General features: G+C 30.7%; 1 protein-coding gene across 1 annotated transcript; it reads right to left on the bottom strand.

Moving 5' to 3' along the window:
* Nucleotides 1-6,356: 6,356 nt before the first annotated feature.
* Nucleotides 6,357-6,749, bottom strand: LOC131050280 (uncharacterized). Its single transcript, XM_057984482.1, has one exon. It carries the CDS (start codon nt 6,747-6,749, stop codon nt 6,357-6,359), a length of 393 nt encoding a protein of 130 aa, XP_057840465.1.
* Nucleotides 6,750-27,168: the final 20,419 nt, after the last annotated feature.

Here is a 27,168-nt window from a genome sequence, read left to right as displayed (position 1 = left end):
GTCTCCCCAATAGAGTGGTTTTTTTCCAAGAAGGAAAATCATTGATTCCATCATCAGTATGCATGAGAATATCAATTCTCTGGCAGTTTCCTAAAAGAAAGGTTTTTTGCTTAAGCTTGATCTTTCCAAAGCCTATGACGAAGTAGAATGAATTTTTTTACTTAATGTTTTGAAGGATTTTCAATTTACGGAGAGATTTCTTCAGCTAATCTAGGAACTTATCTCCCCATCTTATTGGGTTGTTATTTTCAATGGTTCCCCCTTGAATTTATTTAAGGCTTCTAGGGGAATTAGAGGGGTTAGTGCAAGAAGTTGAGTCCACATTTTGGCCAAAAAGTGGAAGTGTTTTCCCTGATTTTCAACTTTTTCCACATTTCACCTAAAATTTTGAAGTACTTAGATATTAAATCTTGGAAAATGCCAGTAATACAAAATTTAGAACTTGGAGCCTACTTTCTAAATATGTAATTTATTTTAATACCCAGATAATAGAAATTGACTTTCATAATGGATTTCTAAAAACCACTTTTTAAAAATGCTTGTTTCTGGACCATACCATGCACGTGTATGACCACCACTATTTGACATAATTTTTTTTTTCAAACCCTCCCAAGAAATGATCTCTAATACACTAAAGATCTATGGGAATATTTTTGTGTAATTTTTTTTAATACTTTTTCTTTTAAATTTTTTGTTGACCCTAATTGTCATTATAAATGTTAGAAGCTTTGATACCAATTGTTAGAATCTCTAATACCAATAATGAACCAAAGGAAAACTAAAAGGGGGGGAAGTGAATGAGTTTTCCACAAGTTAAACAATTAATGTAGACTATAAACCATTTAGTGAAGCACAATATAAAAAACCACAGGGAAAGATAAACCATGAAAGCATAGAACACAACACCAATATTTTTGACATGGAAAACCCTGTAAAGGAAAAAACCATGGTGGGAAACCCTACCCACAATTAGATAATACTTTTACAGTAGTGTGTGAAATAATTACAATGGGGATTGCACTTTAAATCATGGCAACTACCCAGAGGTCACTTCTCATCACAAAAGGAAGTCTCACTCACTTACATAAACATTGGACTACAATCCGAAAAAAATGAACTGCGAAAATAGCATTTCGTAATGCTTGATACAGTTTTGGTTAAGTACAAATGTCTTCCCTGTAACTCAAAATCCTTCACACCCTTTGCTGAATGATATATCTTTGTTCACACAATTACCTCTCTATGATAATGCAGACATAACCATACATTACCATGCCATACCCAAATTACATGAATAAGTCACCTATAAATACAGATCATCAACCTTGATTACAAGGTCGGCTAAACCCAAAACCCATAAACCATTATTACAAAAATTACATCACGCGATACCACTAGACCAATATTATGTTTTAAATTACATAGAATGGACCTAATACAAATTCCCAAACAATTATATCCATCAAAAAATTCTGCTAAGACCATTATCAACACATTTCACCAGCTGTTAGAAACCCTCAGTGTAATAACATGAAATAACCAACTAAGTCCAAATAGGATCACTAAATCATCACACCAGCCTCTATGAAGCCACCAAAAAATTGGGACACAATCAAGAACACCTTCAGTATGTTATGAACCATTTTAGTTAGCCAGACCAATGTCACTTAACCATTTCATTGAATATCACCAATAAGTTAAGCCAACCGATAATATAGAACATAAGAAATAGCTTCCAAAGCACCAAATCATGAACCAACTGAATATGAAAAGCATATAATCATCTTGAATAACCATCCAAAACTAAAACAAATGATATAATCATACCAGATCAAAATCAAGCCAAAACCAAGTCCAACCAGAATAGGTTTAACCGGGATAGAAACAACCAACCGGTAAAAAACCATATCCAATCGGAGCATAGTGTTGACGTCAATAACAATACATAATCAGTATTGCCAACATTAAAAGCTCATCATGTATGGCTACCATAATTTCACCTAAACTTGTCATTTTTTTAATTATTTGCTTTAAATTAAAAATAATTATGTGTAGATTCATGATGTGTAATTTGTTTCTTTAAACGTACAAACAAAAAAGTTATTAAATAAACAAAATTAATCAATATTTCAAGTTTATGGTCTAGTTTGAGTACAAATTAATTGAAAAAAAAAATCAAATATTTTAAAAAATTACATATTTAAAGTCTGCACTAGTCTGAAATGGGTTTTAATTTCATCAAAAAAATCTTTGATATTGGACATGAAAAATATGTAGAAGTCAGTATCTTGAGCATTTTATTGAAACAAGCATGAACTTCCAAGTCCAAGGCTAAGGGTTAGGAATTTCATGTCATTATCGAGCCTAAACCCAATGCACATGATGGGATTTGGTTTCAAAATTTAAGCAATTTGTGGCCCCATTTTTAAAGAAAGGCCCCGTTATTATTTTACCTGTTAATTTACATAACAGGGCCTTGTTTTTAAAACGAGACTATTATTTAAATAGCGGGTTCCCATTTTCAGAATGCGGCCCTGTTATAAAAATAGCCACTGTAAAAAAAAGGACAGAATATAATAATTATAGATCTTGTTATTGGAATCCGTACTGACAGAGAAACAATACAATGTTTGGCTTACTTTTTACTACCATTTACTCAAAATTTGCAAAAAGTCACCAATTTTAAATTTTAGTTGTAAAGGAATCAATTTTTTAATCCAAAGGGCTTTGTAAAGGTGGGCTCAAAGAAACATCGAAAGAGATAAAGAAAGACGATGAAAATAGAGGAAATTCAAGCATAAAAAGTGGAGGCAAAACATGAAAGAGATAGAAGATCACAACTACAACAATTGAATAACAATGAAGTATCTAGTTCAATGCCTGTTGAAGATGAAACCATTGAAGAGACCATGATGGATGCAAGTAGTGTAGAATCAAATGAGTGCATATTTAGATCATGAAAAATTGACTAGTGATGAAAATTGATGCAGGGACTTCGCGGGGTCATAACTTTTGACTCCATTTTTCGATTGAGCTGAAATTTTATGTGGACGTATATCTTGACGAGTTGATTAAATTTCTAACAAACCAAGTTTAGTAGGGTCCCCAAAACTTCAAATTTCCAGGGCCGGATTCCTTCATCTAAGGCCTCAAAATTGGCTTTTACTCTTTTTTCCAGTTTTTTAGTTAATTTTCAGCTCGTAATATTTTTGAAATTAGAAAGTTTTTTTTTTGTGTCATAGGAATGTTTTTTATATTTCTATAAGATTTCATGATTTTTGGGATAGATTTGAAAATTTCCTTAAATGACAATTTTCGGATTTTGTAAAAATTTGCCCAAAAAGGAGATTTTTGGTGATTGTTTAAGATAGGGAATTTCTCATTGTAATAGAGGATAGTTGAAGTTGTAGAAGAATAATGAAGAAAATTTGATCTAGACTTGTGTTTATTACTGATTATTCCTTGTTATAGTGGTTATGTTTTAACTGGCTACATGAAAAATGTTCATGTTGATGTGAGTCCTGGTATGTTTTTAAATCCCCAAGGCTATATTGAAATTCAAATTGAACATTTAAATGAAGTTGGATATACATTCAATGATATTAATGTTACACCTAAAGGGAAAGAATTAAAAATTGAAAATTATGCACCACCCTCTTTGAATGAAAATGAATTTAGTTTTTTTAATATTGAAAGGAAATGCATTAAATAATCTTAATGGTTTAGTTTCTTGGAGTCAAATTAGAACACGCGCTAATAGGTTATATAAAAAAAAATTCTACAAAAAAGTTAGGATTTCAATGTCCACTTATGTTACAATTAATGAAAATGTTTAAAATATGTAAAGTCATGAAAAAAATATGAATTTTATAAAACCAAAAAAGAAAGATGAATCATATAAGCAAGTTTTATCTACCCTTTCTAGTCTCATTGATTTTATCGGATAAATAAGTCATTTTAAAGATAAGAATGCGACATGATGAGTTATAATAACTACTATAGTTAACAAAACAACTGCAAATAAAAGAATGGTAAGTAATATAAGTGGGTATTTAAAAATAATCATAGAACCTTGTCAAGAGCCGCTAAGAGAAGAGTCGCCATTGAAAGCAATCCCCTAAATCATTGTTGGAGTTTTAGTGGTAGACTTTCAAAGTCGGACATGAAATTAATTGTTGAGACTAAATCATTAATTCAAAATTTTTGGCATGATAATACAAGAGTTTCATCTAATGCCAGAGATGTTTTGATGTTAAAGGTGGGATAAAAAATTTGTGATCCTCATCCAAAACATCTTCTAGAAATGACTCAAATTAAATTTTATAAAAAATCCTTAGATGAATTTGTGTTAGTGAATGTATGTATTAGTTAGAGATCATTTGACAAATGCAAACCTTGGTATGTTAAAATCAATAAACGAAGAATGTCTTGTTGTTGTAAAACTCATGTTCAATTTTGTTTTTGATAAAGATAAATGGGTTTTACATGGACCCAAAACCAAAAGTTTTACAACAACCGACCATCAGCCAAATAGACATAAACCAACATCAAAACTGGGGAGCACCCTCGAATAGTCACAAAAACAAAAGAGACACAGACAAACAAGACAAAACAAAAGAAAGACTCTCAATTAAGAGAGAGCACTAGATCCTTGTTCTTTTGGATGGAAATCTTGTTGATTTCCTACAGCTCCTCCATAATGAATCTATAGGTAACCTTGTTGTTGCTCTTGCTTTTGGTTCTAGAACTAGGACCAGTGGTTTTCTCTCTCCAGTAGCTATATATTCCATCTAAGATCTTTCACCAGTTCACTGTGGTAGGATTTGTAATTAGCAACCATGGCATTGATCTTTTCAAGCCCCTCTCTACTATTGTTCATGGCTCTTTTACTTATGTCAACTAGGTTCTTGAGACTTTTCTTAATCTTCGCCATAGACTGTTCCACCTTTTCAATTCTTTGTTCATGATTGCATTTCATCACCTCAATGTCTTGGGAGAGTTTTTTGGTCATAATCATGAGTTTCTCAGATTTGCTGGGCATAGGGGAATTAATGAAGATATATTTAATCTCTTTAACCCCACTTTGAGGGTATCAATTTCATGCTCCACCCACTTCTAGCATCCCTCCTAGCTTCTGGTACCTTGCATAACAGGGTTCATCAGGTTACTAGTCCTTTGTATCCCATTGTTCTCTTCTTTGGCCATGGTCCTCTATTTTTCTTTCAGGATTTTGATAGGAATGTCCAATTTAATTCCTTGATCTGAATTATTCGAACCATAGTCCTTAGCCGCCAACTTCTTCTTTTTAGAGAGGGGCTCGACCTTAGAGATCAGTTTGCTGGTGGTTTTGTATTTGCTAGACACCCATCTGGGAGGATTCTTACTACTAAATATCCTAGGGGTGACCATCATCTCCCCTTCATCTGTAGGTTTATATTCAGGGTCATCAAGAGGAACCCCACTGTCGTCCAAATCCATTTCTGAGTCAGAGACATCCTAGATATTAGTCTATTGGCCAGTCTAAGTTAGAGGGGGCACAACTTCAAGGTGTTTAGCATACTCCATGATGATCATAATAAGTCCCTCATGGAGAACAGGGTTGTTTGGATTCTCCAAATGTTTTTCCAGGCTATTTTCTAGTGAGGAGGCCAGATAGAAAGGAACATAAATGATTTTACCATGCCTAAAATGATTTAAAATCATAAAATGATAGGAAAAGATGATGGCATATATGCCATCGAGCGTAATATACCTCATGATGAACTCGACCATGTCATCCCAGGGAGCCATAAGATCTTTCGTGTTGTTGTCACCATCAGCCATCTTGGTAACTCTAGAGCGCTCCTTGTCTTTGTCAAAGAAACTTGTCAAGTCCTCTCCATTTTTCCTGTCCCTATAAAATCTTCTACCATTCATCGCCAGACCAGTGACCGTCGCTGCCAGGGTTTCATGAATTTGATACTCAGTGCCATAAGCCTTGAGGCTCCCTTTTTTCCACCTGTTAACAAAGGCCTCCATGAGAAGAGGAGAAGGACCATGAAGTCAATCCAAGAAGGGGAAAATTCCCCCATCAATGACATCCTGCCACACATCCTTGTTTTTCTTCCATTTCTCGTAAGTAGATGGCTCTTTCCTATTATTGTCCCCATCAATTATGCTCCTGGTCACCGAATAGCAAAAAATGGGTCACACCAGAGAAGACACCGACCAGTCGCAGGAAATGGGCCACACCGGAAAAGTCTCCAAATAGTAGCAAAAAATGGGCCACATAATAAGACAAAAAATCTAGTCATTAGGGAAATTTCTTGATCTTCGGTTGTGGAAAACCAAAAAGAGTCATTTCCCAATCAACTCAATCAAATCATGATGAAAGATCGTTGCTTAATGTAGTAATCATCAGGGGCTAGCTCGCACAATTTTGGGGGGAATGCATCACTACTACTCCACCATTTAGTCACCGCATATCCTACCGCCAGATTGGGCAGTAGATCTGCCACCTTGTTGCCTTCTTGGTATAGGTGCGAGATTTTGAAATCTACCAGCTCATTTATTATATCTTGGCAATCCTTGATTAGGTTAGCTGTCATCCAGCTAGGATCCATGCGTCCACTCAGACAATTAACAATGTTTAGCGAGTCAGACTCCAACCAGACTTTAGTAAAGCCTTCTCTTTTAGCCATGTGTAACCCAATATGGGCAGCGCTAGCTTCCACACAATGGTTAGACTGGGTGCCCAAAGGGAGTGCCATTGTAGAAACCAACAGACCAAAATTATTTTGATAAATGAGCAATTATTTATCAACTCCATGTATGCAAAATAATCATAGATGCATTGTAAAAGAGAGAGGATGCAAATGGTATAACAAAATCAATAAATACAATTAAGTTGTAATTTTGTAACCTTAAGCCATCTCCCTTTTAAAAGTCGTGATGTATACTTTATGTTGAATTTTAAGTCATGCACCTTAATTTTATAAAAGATAATCAAATAATTTTTGTTTCAGGTCTCCCACAAATAAAAGGCATCGGTGACTACTAGAGTTTGTGCATAATTTATCTTATGTTTTGAGATATAGATCCTAATTATTATAATTTAAGCTAATCAAATCATTTTTGTTTCAGTTCTTCCACATGTAGATGACATCAACGAATACTACTATTTGTGCATTGAAGGATATATAATAAAGAATTATCTTTGTAAGATGGTAAGTTTCAATTATGTAACTTTACTTGAATAGATGTAATTTTCCTATACAAAATATAGAATTATGATAATGTATTTTAAATTTTTAAATTTTTTTTGTAGGTCCCTTACAAGAAGATCTTGGCTTATTATAGATACGCTTGACACTCTTTATGTAATTGATAGGTTTGATAGACATTTTGTCATGATAATATGTAATTGTTCAAACACATATTTTTCGAACTCTTTATGCACAAGTTGATAGTCTTTTGGTCATGAGGACCACAACTACATTTTTTTTTTAATCATTATGTTCAATTAAGTTCAATTAAGTTAACTATGCTCATTATGATTCAATTAAGTTTAATTATGTTAACTATGCTTATTATGATTCAATTATTTTCTTTATCTTCAATTAGGTTATTTAAAATAAGTTTATTATGTTTAATATAATTCCTTATGTTTGAATTACATTCAATTAGTTAATTATGTTCAAGTAAAGTTTGAATCATTTTCAATTAAGTATATTGTGTTTGAATTTAGTTCAATTAAGTTCAATTAGTTCAATTATGTTCAACCACGTTTGAATTAAGTTCAATTAAGTTCAATTAGTTAACTATGTTCAATTCAGTTCAATTAAGTATATTAATTTGAATTAAGTTCATTTGTATGAGTAATTAAGATGGTAACATGACAATTCATTAAAAAGATTGCATATGTATCTCATTAAATTATATCTAATTTTGAACACTAGATACTTTAAAAAAGGAGATCAACATATATGCATACATGATATATATTAGATATATTAATGTATACCTATTCCACATAATATGTGTTTGAACAACTAAATAGTAAATAATTTCCATTAAGTTGTGACTTCGTTTTTTTTAAGTTTGATTTGATTGCATTAACCTTTTTAAAGCAATAATTACCATGTAATATTTAAACAATAAATAATTTAGATTTATAATTTTAATAATATGTATAGTGTTTTTATGTGCATATGATTATAAGGAAATATAAATTTTAGACTTTTAAAAAGTAAAATGGTAAATTATTAGTACTTGTTGTTAGGCTAGTACTAGCCTAACGACAAGTACCAGCCTAACGGCAAGTAGAAATAAACTTAATTCAAATCTCCAACCCTCTTATTTGACCACTCTTCCCACAATTTTAGGAATGCGTTCATAAAATGGAATGGTCAAGTAAACTCCTTGTGGCCCCCATCTATCTATTATTTTATGGTTCCATATAGTGTTTGACTAAGATGAAAATTGTAGATGAAAGAAATGTCCATGGTAGAGGAGATTTGGTATGCTAATAGTACTTGCCTGCAGTCCTCTAAGCAATTTGGTTAACCAGAGTTGACCTTTTTGTTTAATTATAGTTTTGTAATCAATTTCAGGCCTCATTGGCGGTGAATGAAATGAAACTTCTCCTGGAACAAACTATACTTCTATTTGATCGCATTGTTCACAATTTACCAAATCTATGACATAAGGGTCTTTGTAGAAATGATTAAAATTTTTGAGAGCTGGTGGTCGACAAGTGATTAACCCTATCTCCTATAGTGATCTTTTGGAAGATAAATAGGCAATTCTTTCTTCATTAGGTATTCTCAGAAGATCAGTATGTTCGAACCTATGATCAACTATAATTGTCCTATGTCTCAACATATTGTTTTTTATTCAATTCTGTGGACATGACATTAATACCAATTATTAAAGAAAATTTGGATGTTGAAAATTTTATGATTTCCTTTTGTAAAAATTATAGGAAAAGTATGGCTATTATTAGATATGAAAAAATTCATACAATTTTATTTAAAAAAATATTCATATTTGAGGCATTAACACCAAAATATTTTTAATCGTAAACCTTAACATAATCGAATACCAAACTACATATACCTTGAAATAATAGTTGATAGTACATCTAGAAATAAATGAGAATCATATACATGTAATCAATAGATTCATAACCATATACATGATACTTTTTCATATAAGTTTTAAATTTTAAGGTTTTTTAAATACAAAAATTATTTTTTTGCCACATAAGAAATATTATTTTTTTAATATTTAATGTCACTAATTAGTAAAAGATAGATTAAAAAAATTTAAAATAGTATATTGAAATTAAGTACAAGAGATATATAGATAATATAACATTAAGATATTCTATAATTGTTTATTGGTTTTTTTAATTAACTAGAAAAATTGAACTGTCCACTCAATAATAATTGTTAATTGATATCAAGAGCATATATAATGTAATATATTAAATAAAGATTACGTGCTTAAATCAATTATAAAAAATAAATTTGTATTCATGAGAGCATAACTCTAAGTCAATATACATTAATTTAACATCTAACCATAATTGTGAAGTAGTTTTTTACAATTCGTTAAATGTTTATTAAATCATATCTTATAATTCAGTTTGATGGGACACTTTTTTGTAATATGCATATCTTAACACATCTACTACAAAATTCAATTTCAAAATTTGTAGTTTCTTTTATATATGTCCAACATAATTGATAAACATTTCTCATATATGTTAAAGTTTTGTAAAATCAAGAAATATTGAAAGTCAAATAAGTTGTAACTACGGTAATTAGAAGTTGTTGATATGATGTAAAGATGTAAAAAAATCTTCAATTATGAGCATAGTATTGCGACCTTTGTTTGTATAATGATCTTGATATACTTCTTTGAGCATATCAAGGAGTCTAGCTACTACTGTAGATTCCTCTCGTGGTTTCCTCGCAACATCTTCCACTTTCATTATATCTAATTCATCAACTCGGTCAATTGTCAAGCTTGATGCTAACTAATTGATTATTAATTAATTGGAAAAATCTTGCTACTTACGTAAAAAAATATTATCTAGCATTGTTGATATTTTATTATTAAATAATAAAAAATGTATTCTCTAATATTCAACTAATATTATACATATTTACAAATATTATAGCTAAGATTAAATGACTAACTTAAAAAATAAAAAGATTACAAAATAATTTATTATAATTATAATTCAATTATAATTATAGTTGGGTTCCGCCAATTCAGTTGATAGAGTCAATGACCTTGTATTAGTCGCTTATGGGTTAGTTGAACCAGTTATAGCTTATGAACCACCCGTTGAATCATCCATTGAGGATTCAAATTGAGAGCCACCTAGAATCTAACATTCCACCTGACAACTACATTTTGTTGAAAGTTTCTAAAGCCTTTTCAACAAAACTATTTTATCGATATTATACAATCATTGCAGTTTAGTAGACCTTATTACTTTGATGGTATTATTAAGTTCAAATATTACATACTAATTATTACATTAAAAATTGGGGACCTAATTATATGAGGAAGGGTCCCTAACCAAGTCCAGAGAGTAATCCTATCCTTGTAATCATTTGGAGCATATATAGAACAAATGCCAAAAAGAGTGCCTTTCAGGTCAATAGAAATCCAGACAACTCTATTACATGGGGAGGTCCCTCTGTTAGTTATGTGATTAGTCCATTTAGGTTTAATAAGAAGGCCAACCCCAACCTTACCTCTGGGGTGGTTTGAGAATATTTTGATAGCATCTTTCGAGAGGAATTCAAGAGTGACCTCAAGAGAAAAGTTGATAGCTTTCAGCTCCTACAACATTAAAATATTTGTGTCCCTATGAGAGTCAAGGAACCTTTTAACAACCTATTTTCTATTTGGTGTCTCTAGATCTCTAACGTTCCAAGATATGCACTTCATGGAGAACAAGATAGTTAAAAGTTACCGCTTGGGATACCATTTTTTTCTCCCATCTTCTTTTTATTCAACGAACCCTTGTTTTTGGCCTCTTTAAGTCTTCCTTTTCATTTGGCATTGGAAGTATTCTCAATGAGATCATCCCCTTCCTCACTAGATTCAAGTTGGTACTCATGTTTAGTTCCTGAAGTAAGAGCTGAATGAGTGGAAACTTCCCTACTACTCGTCCAAGATAGTTGTGCCTCGAGAAAATAGTGGAGCGAGGAGACTGAAGTATTATTAATATCCATAGTGTTAGTAGGAATAACTTCAATGACACAGTTATCATCGATGTATTTAAATAATTTAGGAGATAGGTTCATGGTCAAGGGAGTAGTGGTGATGATACTAAGGGGAGGTCTTGAACAAGAATCCTTCCCAACAGATATCTTAGGGGTATTAGATCTGAGAGACATCCTTGCAGGGCCATTACTAGTATTGTAATCACTAGTTCCTTGATCAGAACCTTCAAAGTTCTTAATCATAGTTTTGACCAATAAATTACTCGGGGTTTTGAAAGAAGACGACTGAACATCATCCATAGGGAAGGGTTCATTCCTAATGATCATGCTCTGGTTGATAGATCTAATTTTATTAATGGCAAGTTGTTGGGCATTTTTACATCTCCTCTTTTTGCGGGTAACCAATTGGAAGCTATCATTCTGTGATATTTTGATCATCTCCATAGCAGGGAAGATTAGGTTATTATTGAAGTTTTCAACCAGAATGGTCAAGGGAGCAAAGCAAGAAAGCTCAAGGTTAGAAACCCCTAGAATGGCTTGCTCGTTGTGAGGGTGCCCAAGCTTCGGGTCAGCCACAATGGTTGATGAGGTAGATTTAAGGAGATCATCGTAAGATGAACCTAACTTTGTTTGTTCAATGGTAGGATATCCTATATTCGGGTTGGCAACATAATTATTTTTTGACTTATCAACAAGGACATAAGGGGTCGAGGATTCGACCATTTTAGGGTTGGAAAAAACATTAGAAAGATTAGCTTTCGCACCATTATCATTAATAGTGACATTGGGAACCGAAGATTCAGCCAATTTAGGGTTGGCAGAGACATTATTAGAAAAGGATTTCACGAGACCCAAACTAATTAGGGACCTTCAACTCCTACTCGAAATGGGAATAAAGGTAAGAAAGTCAAAGCCAATGATATGGAGGAGCTTGTTGATATCAATAAGAATTTTTTTGATAAAAATTTTAAGACAGTTCAAATGTTGAACGAAATTGTATAATTTCTTGGTTGTTAAATTTTTTTTTCTGTTGTTTCTATTGCTTCTCGCCCACTATGGCTTGGCATCTAGATTGTCTTTAATGATTGTTTCTTTAAAATTGTTTTAAGCTAATCAAAAAACTAGTAGCATACTTCTTTGAGTTATTTTTGTAGCCTTAACTTTGATCTAAGATGGAATTTTTGGTCCTCCTACTTAGCTAGGAGCTTACTATGTAGTACTTTTTTGCTATAAATATACACATGTGGCCCCTCAGTGTCATATAGACCTATCAAAGAAATTATAGTCATAATTATAATTATAATTATAACTAACATAACTAAAAGTAAATTAACTGATTTACAAGGACAAAAATAAATATAATAGTTTATATTGTAAAATAAATACATATTAACAATCTCTTGGGAGGGTTTTAATTAATCAAGGATAAGAATAACTTTAATAAATTCCACCTCAAAAAACCATATAAAATCTTAATTAACTTTTTCTTTTTTTTTGTAATAAATATTATTTTTTATTGGTGAATCTCTCCATTTTTTTTGCAAAAATAATTATTTTAATTGGCAATTTTTTAAAAAAATCATAATTTGTTTGTAGAAAATATTGGTGAATCTCAGATAATAAGAAAAGAATGCATTCATCATCATTGGGAATGCTTTCTTTTTTTAAAATAAAAATTCTTATAGAAAAGTATTGCCTTAAAGGTGAAAATCATTGATGGGTTAAGAGGGAGACACTAAAACATTTAGTTGACACCATTAATTTAAATTATAACTCTCATTATATTCTATGCGATAAGTGTACCTATATTTTAAAATTCTAATGGGGCCAAAAATTTCTTCATGATTATAGATTTTCACTGAGATCAATAATCCATAATAAATTTCAAACCCTATAAGCATAACAAATCAAATAGGTACATATTTACCATGTGAAATACAAGGAGGATCATTAGATTAAATAATAAAGCAACCATACAAGCTTTACAATCTTACCATAAATAAATAGAATCATTTGAATGTCAAGTTAACCTTAAACAAACTTCTCAGCACAATCATCTTCCATATGGCTTTTATTCCTTTCATAGTTCTAATTCTCTAAGATATGATCTTCATCAAAGAATCATTGTGTTTGCATTTTTCTATCAAATAAATCTAGTGATTTTAATCTTCTTCACAATTACTTGATAATTTTATATTGATTCCGTGTATTTGCATCATGTGTGTAAGTTAAAAAAACCATGGCCATGGTATCTAACTAGGTGTTCATGCAAGATAATTGTCACCTTTTCAATTTCTAAGTTGATTTGAATCCATTAACAACTAATTCCTTTTTTAAATCTTTAAATCATAAAATTAAAATTTAAACACCCAAATGCTCATCACATAATTTTACATATTCTGATTTAAATAAGAATAATTGTATTAATAAAAATTTAATATAATCTATTTTACAGATTCGGCGCAACATGGAAAACATAAAACAAATTAATATATAATTATATAGTATCTTTTTATTAAAACAAATTATATTATAGTATTATTATATTATTATACTATTATATTACTTTATTATTTTATCATTATAATTTTATATATCTATTAAGACTATTTTTATTAATATATATGTGATGCAAGATCAAAGAAAATACTAAAAGATCTAAGATATATTAAACTTTGTTTAATGGCATGTATTGTGGTTGTGGTTAGCGTTTGGGTTAAGGTTAGTGCTATGGTTGAGGATAAGGTTTACATCATGGTTTGGATTAGGGTTATGATTACATTTAGGGTTATGATAATGGTTAGGGTTTATATCATGGTTAGGGTTAGCATAGTTAGGTTTAGGGCTAGCATAGTTCAGGGTTTATATCATGGTTAGGTTTAGGGCTAAGGATTATTGTTAGGGTTAGGGTTTATTGTTATGGTTAGGTTAGGGTTAAGGTCTAGAGTTATGGTTAGGATTATGGTTAGGGTTATGGTTAGGATTATGGTTAGGGTTATGGTTTACATCATGCTTGGTGTTGAAGTTAGCGTTACAGTTATGGTTAGGATTATGGCCAGGGTTAGGGTTTACATCATGGTTAGGGTTAGGATTAAGGGTTAGTGTTAGGATTAATATTAGTATTTATATCATGGTTATGGCTAGGGTTAAGATTTAGATCGTGGTTAGCGTTAGGGTTATTGCTTGGGTTAGGGTTTATGATTTGGGTTATAGTTAGGTTTAGGATTATAATTATGGTTATGGTTATGGTTATGGTTAGGGTTAGGGTTAGGGTTAGGATTTACATCATGGTTAGGATTAGGGTTTACATCATGGTTAGAATTATTGATAGGGTTAGGGTGTACACTATGGTTAGGGTTAGGTTTTAAAGTTATTTTTAGGCAAACAACTATCCAACCCTTTGGATGCAGCAAGATATTAATACCCTTCATATATTATTAATATATTATAATAGATGATTGCTGCATCCTAAGGGTTAAGGTTTAGGGTTATGATAAGGTTAGGTCAAGGTTAGGGTTAGATTACTATTAAAGTTCAATTAGGATTAGGGTTTGGGATAGATTAAGATTAAGAATATATTAGAATTAAGGTTCAATTTCGGTTAAGGTTAAGTTTAGGGTAAGATTATTGTTAAGGTTAGGGTTTAGGATTATGGTTAGGTTATCATAATGATTAGGGTTAGGGTAAGGATTATGATTAGGGTTATGGTTTGGGGTTCTGGTAAGTTTATTGTTTAGATAATGGTTGGGGTTAGGGTCATAGTTAGGATTATGGCTAGGGTGAGGGTTTAGATCATAGAGGGTTAGGCTTAGGTTTGGGGTCATGATCAACATCTTTGTTTAAGGTTAGGATTTACATCATGCTTAGGGTTAGGGCGATGATTATGGTTGGGGTTAGGGTTGAAGATTAAGGTTAGGGTTAGGGTTTAAGGTTAGGATTAGGATTATGGATAGGATGTACTCTTAGGATTAGGGATAGGTTTCGAGTTATGGTTATGGTTAGGATTAGGTTTAGGGTCAGGGCTAATGATTATTATTAGGGTTAGGGTTTATGGTAATGGTTAGGTTAGGATTAAGGTTTAGAGGTATGGTAATAATTATGGTTACGGTTATGGTTTACATCATGGTTGGGGTTGGAGTTAAGGTTGGGCTTATGGTTAGCCTTAGGGTTACATTTATGGTTAGGATTATGGCTAGGGTTAAGGTTTACATCATGGTTAGGGTTGGAGGTTAAGGGTTAGTGTTAAGATTAATGTTAGTCTTTATATCATGGTTATTGTTAGGGTTAGGATTTACATCATGGTTAGGGTTAGGTTTATTGCCTGGGTTAGGGTTTAGGGTCTGGGTGATAGTTAGGTTTATTAGTTAGGTTATGGTTTATATCATGGTTAAGGTTAGGGTAACAATTATGGTTTAATATTAGAGTTAAATTTATGGTCATGGTTAGGGTTTAGTGTCATGGTTACAATTATGTTTAGGGTTTACATCAAAGGTAGGGTTAGGGGAAGCACAATCATAGTTACAGTTAGTATTAGAATTATAATTGGGGATATGGTTAGGATTAGGATTTGGTTTATGGTTGTGTTTTGGATTAAATTTAAGGTTAGCATTATGGTCAAGGTTAAGGTTTACATCATGGTTAGGGTTATGATTAGGGTAGGGTTTAAGGTTAGGCTTATGAAAATGGTTAGGGTGTATATCATGGTTAGGGTTACCATCAAGGTTAGGGGTTGGCTTTGATTTAGGATTATGGTTAGGGTTAGGGTTTAGTTGTAATGTTAAGTTTATGGCTAGGGTATAATGTCAGGGTTACAATTATGTTTAGGGTTACATCAAAGTTAGGGTTAGAATTAGGGTTATGGTTCAATTACATTAAAGTTAGGGTTAAATTAGTATTAAAGTTCAATTATGATTAGGGTTTGGGCTAGATTAAGGTTAGGAATAGATTAGGATTAAGGTTCAATTCAGGTTAGGGTTAAGTTTAGGATAGGATTATTGTCAGGGTTAGGGTTTAGGATTATGGTTAGGTTAGTGTTATGATTAGGGTTACGGTAAGGATTATGATTAGGGTGATGGTTTGTGTTATGGTTAGGTTTATTGTTTACATCATGGTTGGGGTTAGGGTCCTAGTTAGGATGATGGCTAGGGTTAGGGTTAGGGTTAGGGTTAGAATTAGAATTAGGTTTCGAGTTAGGGATAAGGATTATTGTTAGGGTTAGGGTTTATTTGTATGGTTAGATTAGGTTTAATGTTTAGAGTTATGCTAATGATTATGGCTAGGGTTATGGTTTACATCATGTTTGGGGTTGGAGTTAGGGTTAGGTTTATGGTTAGGCTTAGGGTTACATTTATGGTTAGGATTATAGCTAGGGTTAAGGTTTACTTCATGGTTAGGTTTAGGGTTAAGGGTCATTGTTAGGATTAATGTTCATGTTTATGTCATGGTTATTGTTAGGGTTAGGATTTACATCATGGTTAGTGTTAGGTTTATTACTTGTGTTAGGGTTTAAGGTTTGGGATAATGTTAGGTTTAGGGTTATAATTATTGTTATGGTTATGATTAGGATTTACATCACAGATAGGGTTATTGTTTACATCTTGCTTAGAATTATGGATAGGCTTAGGCTGTACATCATCGTTAGGTTTAAGGTTACTTCTAGGGAAACAACTATCCAACCCTTAGGATGCATCAAGGTATCAATACCCTTCATATATTATTAATATATTGTAATATATGATTGGTGCATCCTAAGGGCAGTAGAACCATTCCCTATTTTTAGAGTTAGGGTTTAGGGTTATGATTAGCTTAGGTTAGGGTTAGTGCTAGGGTAAGGGTTAGGGTTAAGGTTATGATTAAGGTAATGGTTTAGAGTTGTGGTTAGGACTATGGTAAAGGTTATAGTTTACATCATGGCTTGGGTTAGAGTTAGGGTTAACATTAGTATTATAGCTCTATTTACATCATGGTCGAGGTTAAGGGTTAGTGTTAGGATTAATGGTAATGTTTACATCATGGTTAGGGTTAGGATTATAGTTAGCATACACCATTATTAGTGTTATTCTTGGGATTATGGATAGAGTTCGGGGCAAGGACTATTGTTAGGTTTAGGGTTTGAATCATGGTTAGGGTTAGCATAATGGTTTAGGATAGGGTTTAAGATTAGGATTAGGATAATAGTTAGGGTTTACATCATTATTAGGATTACCTAGGTTAGTTTAGGGTTAGGATATGGTTAGGGAATTGAGTCTAGATTAAGAATATTGGCAAGGTTAGGGATTGATTATGATAAGTGGTTGATCATAGTTATGATTAGTATTAAATTTCAATTTGGGTTAGAATTACGATTATGATTCAGTTACTTTAGGCTTATGGTTAAATTAGGGTAAGATTAAGTTTAGGGTTAAGATAATGCTACAATTAGGGTTAATATTGTAGGATTATGCATTTATAAAACTTATTATCTATTTTTTATGAAATATTAATAAAATATTTATTTTTATGTACATTTATTCAATAATTCTATAAAATGAATAACTTTAAACTTTGTTCTAATAAAATTAGGACATTTTAAAATAGCTTAAAGCTTTTTTTTAATTAAAATTATTTTCTTTGAACCTTTTAAATTTTTGATAAATTATTTTTGATATTTCTAAATCAATCATCATATGTTATTTTTGAAATATTTTTAACTCAACTAAAATAGAAAAATCGCATCTATATGATAAATAAGAAACTTTTAATAATAAATATTTTTATATCTTAAATATTATATAATATTTTAAAATATTTGTGCATGCACATAACTTTGATTTTTTGAATATATAAAAATTATATTTTTATGATTGAAATTTAGAAACATATAAATTCTTTTTGATCTTTCCAAATTGAAAATTAAGGTTTTTTCTTCTTTTTTTTTCATAAAAATATTACTTCTATTGAGTATTCCAAGCCTTTTTAACCTTTCTAAATTGGATATAGATTCTTTCCTTTCTTTTCAATATTTCTATTAAAGATTCTATGTAGCCATTATAAAGAAATTAAAATATAAATAGAATCTTTTAGAATTTTTTTTAGATATATAAATAATATTTCTATTATATTTTTGCTTTCTCCATGCAAATCATTTCATGTTCTTGAGTTAAACTAAATTCTATTTATTTTTAATTTTTAGTTGAATCACCAATCAATTTTAGAATAAATTAATTTTACAATTGTTTTTTGAGATTTACAAATAATATTTAAAAAAATTTAAATAAATAAATTTGCATGGATTAGTATTTGGTAATAATTATTATAATATATTTAAATAACATGTATAAGTATGATCATGGTTAGGGTAACAAATACTAATCAACCATACCATAATTATTATCCTAATATATTAGAGTATACTTAGGGTAATACATGCAAACTGACTTTTGGCTTTCATTGTGATTTATTTTTCAAAATCTCTCCACACTTCCATACTTTTGGGGATTCAAGATTACCTAGGTTAGTTAAGGGTAGGTTATGGTGAGGGAATTATGTCTAGATTAAGAATATTGGCAAGGTCAGGGTTTGATTATGATAAGTGGTTGATCATAGTTATGATTAGTATTAAATTTCAATTATGGTTAGAATTACGATTATGGTTAAATTAGAATAAGATTAAGTTTAGGGTTAAGATTAGGGTTAATATTGTAGTATTATGCATTTATTAAACTTATTATCTATTTTTTATGAAATATTAATAAAATATTTATTATTATGTACATTTATTCAACAATTCTATAAAATGAATAAAATTAAACTTTGTTCTAATAAAATTATGACATTTTAAAATAGCTTAAAGCTTTTTTAATTAAAATTATTTTCTTTTATCCTTTTAAATTTTTTATAAATTATTTTTGAGATTTCTAAATCAATCATCATATGTTATTTTTGAAATTTTTTTAATTTTTAAAATATTTGTGCATGCACATAACTTTGATTTTTTGAATATAGAAAAATTATATTTTTATGATTGAAATTTAGAAACATATAAATTCTTTTTGATCTTTCCAAATTGAAAATTAAGATTTTTTCTTTTTTTTTTTTCCATAAAAATATTACTTCTATTAAGTATTCCAAGCTTTTTTTATAAATAGAATCTTTTAGAATTTTTTTGTAGATATATAAATAATATTTCTATTATATTTTTGATTTCTCCATGCAAATCATTTCATGTTCTCCAGTTAAACTAAATTGTATTGCAGATCTTGAGAATTCGATTGAAGATCTGTTCACCTATATTGGATCTTCTGTTGTCTCAAATTGAATGGGTAAATTAGATTGAATGATCCTACCAGACATGTATCCGATGTTGTTTTGTAGAAATTGTGTTCCGGGATACGATATTGTATGGATGCTCCAATATATTCAATTTAAGCACCTGGAGCTCCAAGAAACGCTGATCTGAGGGCGAAGGGAGGCAGAGGTAACACATTAATATTATATAAATAAACAAATAAAAGAAGAAATTAGGATCTTGCTCATCTTTTTTTTAAAGCCTATAATAATTATATCATAAGTGCTTAATCTGACAACTTTTAATTCTTGCAGAAATAGTGGGAAACTAAATGCTATTAACAGAAGATTCATATGCGATTTGATGCAGTTCAGAGACTCTTACTGCAAAGCAAAGATGATATGGGTCATAGACATCACCAGCTCTAGATCCTCGTTAGCTCTCATAGCATCGCCCCCATCGAGGATCTCGACAAACCTGTTCATAACCCCACATATTAAGAAACCTTAAGCAAGCTAGAATGTGACTATTTGAATTAATTTCCTGGATTAATCACAGGCGACTGGCAGGAAGATACATGACTTTGCCATGCATTTTTTCTTGTGACTTGCTGCCTTAATATAAAAAATAATCTATGATAATAAATTAACAATCTATGTTGTTTATTTTGCATGGAAGAAGCGTTTCTTATGTAAGCTTAAATTGTAGTGCCTCGTTCTTCAATGAGTGCACACCAAAAACTTTCCTTTTGTAACATAAAATTGAATCAAACTGTAGATAGCAGAGAGATAAACATCCAGATCTTCCAAACATATCAACTTCCAAATACGACTTCGCTATATATTTGAACACAACAAAATCTCCTATTTGCGGGTTGTGAAAATTAGCAAATTCTTTCCAGCCATGCCAAAATTCCAATCTATCGTTTGTATTGATTAACTCCACCTCCCACTGCTGACCAGTTGGACATTGCAAAATCATATGATTGTCTTCCTTATTCATGAGCTCTGAAATAAATGCCGGAGGGATGCGCTGCACAAAAACATAACCTATTTTCAGAGATGTAAATAGAGCATATGGAGACTTTCAAAAACGAATAAGATGATAGGACTCATATAAGTATAAAACTTACCAGTTTTTCTATAAAATCTCCAAGCAAAACTTTGTAAAAAGAAACGGACCTCTAAAATCCCCACTGCAACCCAATGTACACTCCCCAATCCTTTCAATACGTCAACTGCCACTGAATGTGCGTTGGTAGAAAGCTGAGACTTCAAGAATTTCTATATCAAACGGCCAAAAAAATTGCCACTTAAAACATTGAAAGGAAATGATCAGTGTACAATTCCTGATTTTAGACAAACAAATAAGCGACGATGCGAGTTACCTGATCTGAGAACATTTTTTCACCCTCCGAAATGCCATCGAATATGTTGGAAAAATCTGAGGCAACAGGCTGCACTAAATCCTTTGTCTCAAATTGAATGGGTAAATTCGATTGCAGATCTACAATGGGAATTGATATATATCTCAATCTTGTTTGCCACCTTCAAACAAACGCCCATGGAATTGTAACGGCCAAGCTTTTTAAATTCTCCTGTCCCATGAGTTAATTCCAGATTGTTTCATTGGAATTCGTTGTAAATCAAATATATCCTTCATCAAACAGAAACGACTCAAGAAAAAGAAACTAAAAATCGTGTTAAGGTAGTTTACAAGAAGAATTGTAACTCTCAGGGATGTGAACCATTTCTTTTTTCTTACACGGACAGGTTTGATGACCTTATATGATACCATTGTAGGTTACGCCTTTCGACGTAATAATAAAAATTATAAATTTATTGAATTTATACAAATAAAAGAAAAAAAGAAAAAAATTCAAATGATTTCTCTTCACATTTTTTACATTAATATTCATCCTGCCAAATAATATTTGTTCTAAACAGATCAACATATAGAAAAAATCTGATATAAAAATAAAAAATAAAAATTATAAATTTATTGAACTTATACAACAGAAAAAAAAATTCAAATGATTTCTCTTCACTTTTTTACATAAATATGAATTCATCCTGCCACTTCTCAAATAGAGAAAATTTCCAACAATGAAAGTCTCATACTCTGAAAACTTTCCCATTTTCATTGAACGCGCATTAAAAAATTTACGACAAAAATCAGGAGGCATTCTTGTCATCTCTTTCCAACTCCATATTGACCTACAAACAAGATCTACAACACACATACAATTCCCATACAATCAGGAAAGAGGTAGAAACGGAGTCGGAAATATATGTTCCTACAAACAGGATCTACGACACACATACAACCAGTCGTTCGGTCCATGTGTTTATAAAATCCCCTGGGATATATAGATTCGGGGACGAAAAGGAAAATCGCTGCACTTGCTTATCTTCCATGTTCCAAACCACAAATTCCCAATGATTTAAGGCGCACATGAGAAGATCCTTGGCACAACAAATATGAGAAACAGGAAAATCTCTTGGCTCGAGTGGCAACTCAAGTTCAATCTGGCATGACACGCCCACAATTTGTAGGACTTCCGTTGTCTATTATTGCCAATAAAGTCGCACTCTGTGCTATGACGGGGGAATATATCTGTACGTCCTTGTAATTGGATTACAGATCATATATTTCCGATGCCATCCAAATTCGATTAGCAGTAGGGCTGCACCACACCTACAAAATCTTGAATTGCCTAATGAGAGACATTTTGTTGTTCGGCTTGGCAAGAAACTTAGGGAAAGAGTCTTCCAAAACTGCGTGAGAAAACAGTATGCCATGCAATGCGTTGAGCTGCATAGAAGAATCCATGTATCGCTCTCTGCCAATAAAGATAGAAATCTGTTAGAGGATAAGAGCTTGTTCCATTGTTTACAAACAATACGAAATCGAGAAGTGAATTCGAACTGTAGGTTCGAAAATATCTCCTCCACTATATGGTCAGGGAAGTCAGACCAAACTGATTCTTCATCGCTCCTCTCATTGCTTTCAGTACCCCTTCCCTTCTCCTCCATTGTATTCAGCAGTAATTCAGATCTGTCTAACCCTTCATCTTCATTCTTGATAACGTCCATACACTTAGTATCCATTACTGTTTTTGTAGAGAGTATGTGTTGGGGGGCGTATAATGGAGAATCCGTTGGATGTACTCGCACAAATATATCTCCTTTGTTCACCTATCTTGCCCTAAATATATGTATGGTTTACTTTGTCTAGGGGACACGACTCTTTATCTGGGCAAAGTTAATAATCATGATAACGTTTGTCACATTCTTTATTGTATTATATTGTTAGTTGTGAATTTATTACTAGCATTGGCATAGCAATGAGGTGTAATGGTTATGTTTATAACAAGATATGTTTGGGATAAAAAATAACAATAAAGGAATATTTTGTATGGTAAAGGTTATGCTCATAGCAAGATATGTTTGGGATAAAAAATAACAATAAAGCAATATTTTGTATAGTCCCACAAAATGAAATTGAATGCCTAAAGCTCAAAGTCATTGTTCATTTTTACAACCACAAATTTGATACTTTTAATATTTCAAATTCAAAAGTTAAAATAGAGCCCAAGACATCTCTTTGCCTCTACCTAAAATATTGATAAACCAATAGAGGTTTTTAATGGCATTTAGGCCCCAACAAAAGGTTTCAAATATATGTTTTCCAAGCTTATATTTTTGTACTGCCTAGTTTCTTCTTAATTGTCACTAATTCTCCCACTTTCTTCTTAATTGTCACTAATTCTCCTACTTCTTAATTATCACTAATTCTCCTATTAGTAGTGTTAAGGTTTAGGTGAGGATTGTGATTATATTTAGAATTGAAGATAGAACTACCAGCTTAAATACATCCTAACCCTAATATAACACACATCAAATCTAACCATGATACTAACCTTATCCTTCATACTAATCTAATCCTAACCCTAACACTACCTCTAACCTTAATTTAAATCTTAGGAACACCATGTCCAATTCTAATGGAACCTAATGCTAACCATAATACTAGTTCAACTGGAATGCTAATTCCAAGACTTATCCTATAATGGTAATCTCACACTAAAATCCTAACACTAACTCTAACCCTAATTGAGACCTATTATTAACCCTAAATAAAACTCTATTTTAGAATTGAAACTTTAATTTTAACCAACCTTAACCATAACATTAAGCTAATGTTAACCCTAACCTTAACCCTAGCTATAATTATAAGATTGTGCATATCATTTAATTTTGTTATATTTTATTTATTATTTATTTACATTATATTGAAGGTAGTAATTCAATTCGTAAAATATGGTAATTTGCATATTGTAATAAAATGATTTTATGCATTTTCATCATTTTTATTACAAAATATTTTTTAAATCATTTCTTTAAAAAAAAAAATTAATTTTATAATATTTTTAAATACAACATATTTTTTGAAATAAAACAATAATATACAGAGACAAATTTTGTTACAATAGAATTAAAACTATTATTAACATTTTTCTAAACTAAATTTTGATGTAACACTAATTCTAACCATAATTGGGCCCTAATGCTAACTATAATCTAAGTTGTATCTTAGAATGGAAACCTTATTTTTACCATACTCTAATGATAACATTAAGATAAACCTAATCCTAACCCTAATTACAATCAAAATATGGTACACATTATTTAATTTTAGTAGATATTATTCAATTTTTATTGTAAACTAATTTTTCAATTTATAGATTAAATGTTAATGTAAAGTTCATTAATTAAAGGTAAATATCATTAAATTATATGTAAAGGATAATAATTACAAATTAAATTAATAACACAACAAATGGAATAACATAGCCACTTAATTCAAGCATATTATTGGCAAATCATATATAAAGCATTCTCAATATCATCCCACACAGGAAACCAATTCTTATACAGAACCAACCATATTATCTATAGTTCAAAGGATTAGTCACAGGTCTATGCTCTTTAAATAAACACACCCCAAGTTGGACACACGTTGTGTGCCCCTTCTCCAATTCCCATGCCAACTAATGACCTTAACCTTCATACCTTTGTGCCCTCTAAATTCCTATATTTCCTCCCATGCCCATAGCCCACCAAGCCACCTTCTTCTTCTTCCTTGAGTGATCTCCATGCCCTCTCCCAAGTGTCACATAAATGATTTATATAACCTTTTCAGGGGTAGTTACCAAACCATCACCCCCTTTCGAAAATGTCACCTTTAGTTATCCTTTAATAATTATAATTATTCCTCTCTCTCTTAAGAGAGTTTGTCATAAACATTATTTATTAATTTATTTAAACCAAAGGATTATAATATCCTTTATTTTTATGCCTCTTTTTAATTCTAAAAGGAGTATTTCATTACTTTATCTTCTCTTGGAGAAATAGTCACATATGAAATATATCTACAACACAACTCAAACAAATATATAATCAATAATTGAAGATGCCAACATTAAGTATTTATACTTCATAATATTTTCTATTTTATTTTAGTTCATCTACATTCTTTTCTTATTTTAATTCATATATCTATTTACCTTTATTTATTTAATTTATATTAACAAATAATTTCAAGAGAATCATTTTTCCAAACAAAATTATAATGAAAACTATACATATATACCAATTTTTTATATAATTACCAAAATTAATGATGCTTAATCTTGTATATTTTAACTTCATCATTTTGTCTTTCTATTCAATCTATTTTCTTTGGTATAGATAGTTTAACATGTAACTTAACATTAAATTTAAAGTTATATTATATGTTGACATAATATTTAACTAGTGAATGGCATGCATATCCCATACTATGTAGTCACTCATCATTATATATTTAACATATATTCCAAGATGATAATCATGCATTCCGGACTACATGAGTATCTTATTTTACTATAAAATAAAGCACATGTACAAGGTTATTGGGTTGATCAAGTCCAATAACAAATTACAATAGATAAAGGTAGTACTGATAAAATGTTATTATCATCTTAAAGGAAAACAATAATGCATTTTATGAACACTCATATGGTTCTAACCTTTCTTTTGTGTAAGTTACTATGGTATTTAAATTTTATTTCAATGATAACTATCTATATATAAAATATAAAAATAGATAAAATTTAAAGGTCATTTCTTGCCCTCTAAAGTTCAACATGTCCACATGTTTCCTCCTAAAATATTTTAACTTATTTAGACATCTTATTTTCTAGCTATGAAATTGATTCTAGGACCTGTGGGTTATGGACCTGCAAAAGAACTTGTATTAAACAAATTTAGATGTCAAGTTTATGCTTTTAACTATGGACAAATTTTTAATAATACTTCTTTCTATAAATTAAATAAGAATTGACATAGATTTACAAAATTGATCATTAGAAAGACTAACTAACTCGATATTCTAAGACACCCTTTTTTTATTTTTTTATTTTATATATATATATATTAGAAGAGAGTACTTGAAAAATACAGACAAGACTTAAACTTAATATCCCTAAAGTTGTCATCTTCTAAAGACTAAATAGTTCTACGTAGTTAAGTCACTCAATAGAAAATATTAAAGGAAGTGAGATGTAGATTCTATTCCACACTACTATTTGTGGTATATAATCTTCAATAAAAACATTTGAGATAGAGGAAGGTTTCAAAATATGCATTTGCAGCAATATTTATTCATACTAGTTACGTACTTTACCAAAGTGAGAAATTTCTTGCCTCAATGAGAATATATCATGAATTAGAGATTTATGTCATTGTCTTGGTCTAGAAGAGTGACATTAATATCTCATCCGTAACACATTTTATGCCTTAAGACTATCTTCATATTTTGACATACAATATATCTAATGTAGATTAAAGCTTTCAACTTAATTACTTTCTAAAAAAAAATATATATTATAATAAAAAAATAATAATAATCACATTCATATATCCTTACTATTCAAAATATCAACTATATATTCGTTGTAAATGGATGTAATTATTTTCTTGGGAAATTAGTATCACACTCTAATAGAAAATATATCATGTGCAATACACATATACTATATGTTTTCAATGTATAAGTCTTAAACAAGGCTTTTCAAAAATATTTTTAGTATGAATATCAAAATGGGGAAGAAAATTAAAAGCAATGGAAAGAGTAGTAATCCCCATGTGGTGTTTTTCCTTGTCATTCAAATACATCTTATTCCATTTATGGAGTACATTAAAATTTTGGCATTCTAAGCTCATAGTTTCTTAAATAAGGATAGTGGGAAATGTTACAGGTTTGTACCCTAGAGTAGAGTATTTAATTTCTCCAAATAATATATTTTCCCTTGAATCAGGATAAGCACATTATAATGATAAATATATATAGATAGACCAAGCTTTTTATTGCCCTATACAACATATAAACCACCAACATTCTTCAGATGGTGCAAAAGGAAAGGACAATTGTAAGCTTGCACAATTGGGAAAAAGAATTAAGTTTGAAAATAAATCTTACTCATGGTTGTGGTCTTAGATGAACAACACCATAAATACATCTTATTCATTCAAGTGATCATCTTAAGATTCCACTCAATAGATAGATAAAAGTATAAAGTAAAAGAAGATACTTAAGAAAAAAATATGTCATTTTCTATTAGAGCATATCAGA

Source organism: Cryptomeria japonica, chromosome 11 (assembly GCF_030272615.1).
Source record: "Cryptomeria japonica chromosome 11, Sugi_1.0, whole genome shotgun sequence".
Taxonomy (NCBI): domain Eukaryota; kingdom Viridiplantae; phylum Streptophyta; class Pinopsida; order Cupressales; family Cupressaceae; genus Cryptomeria; species Cryptomeria japonica.
The sequence above is the reverse complement of the archived record's forward strand: the minus strand, read 5'-3'. Positions and strand labels throughout refer to the sequence as shown.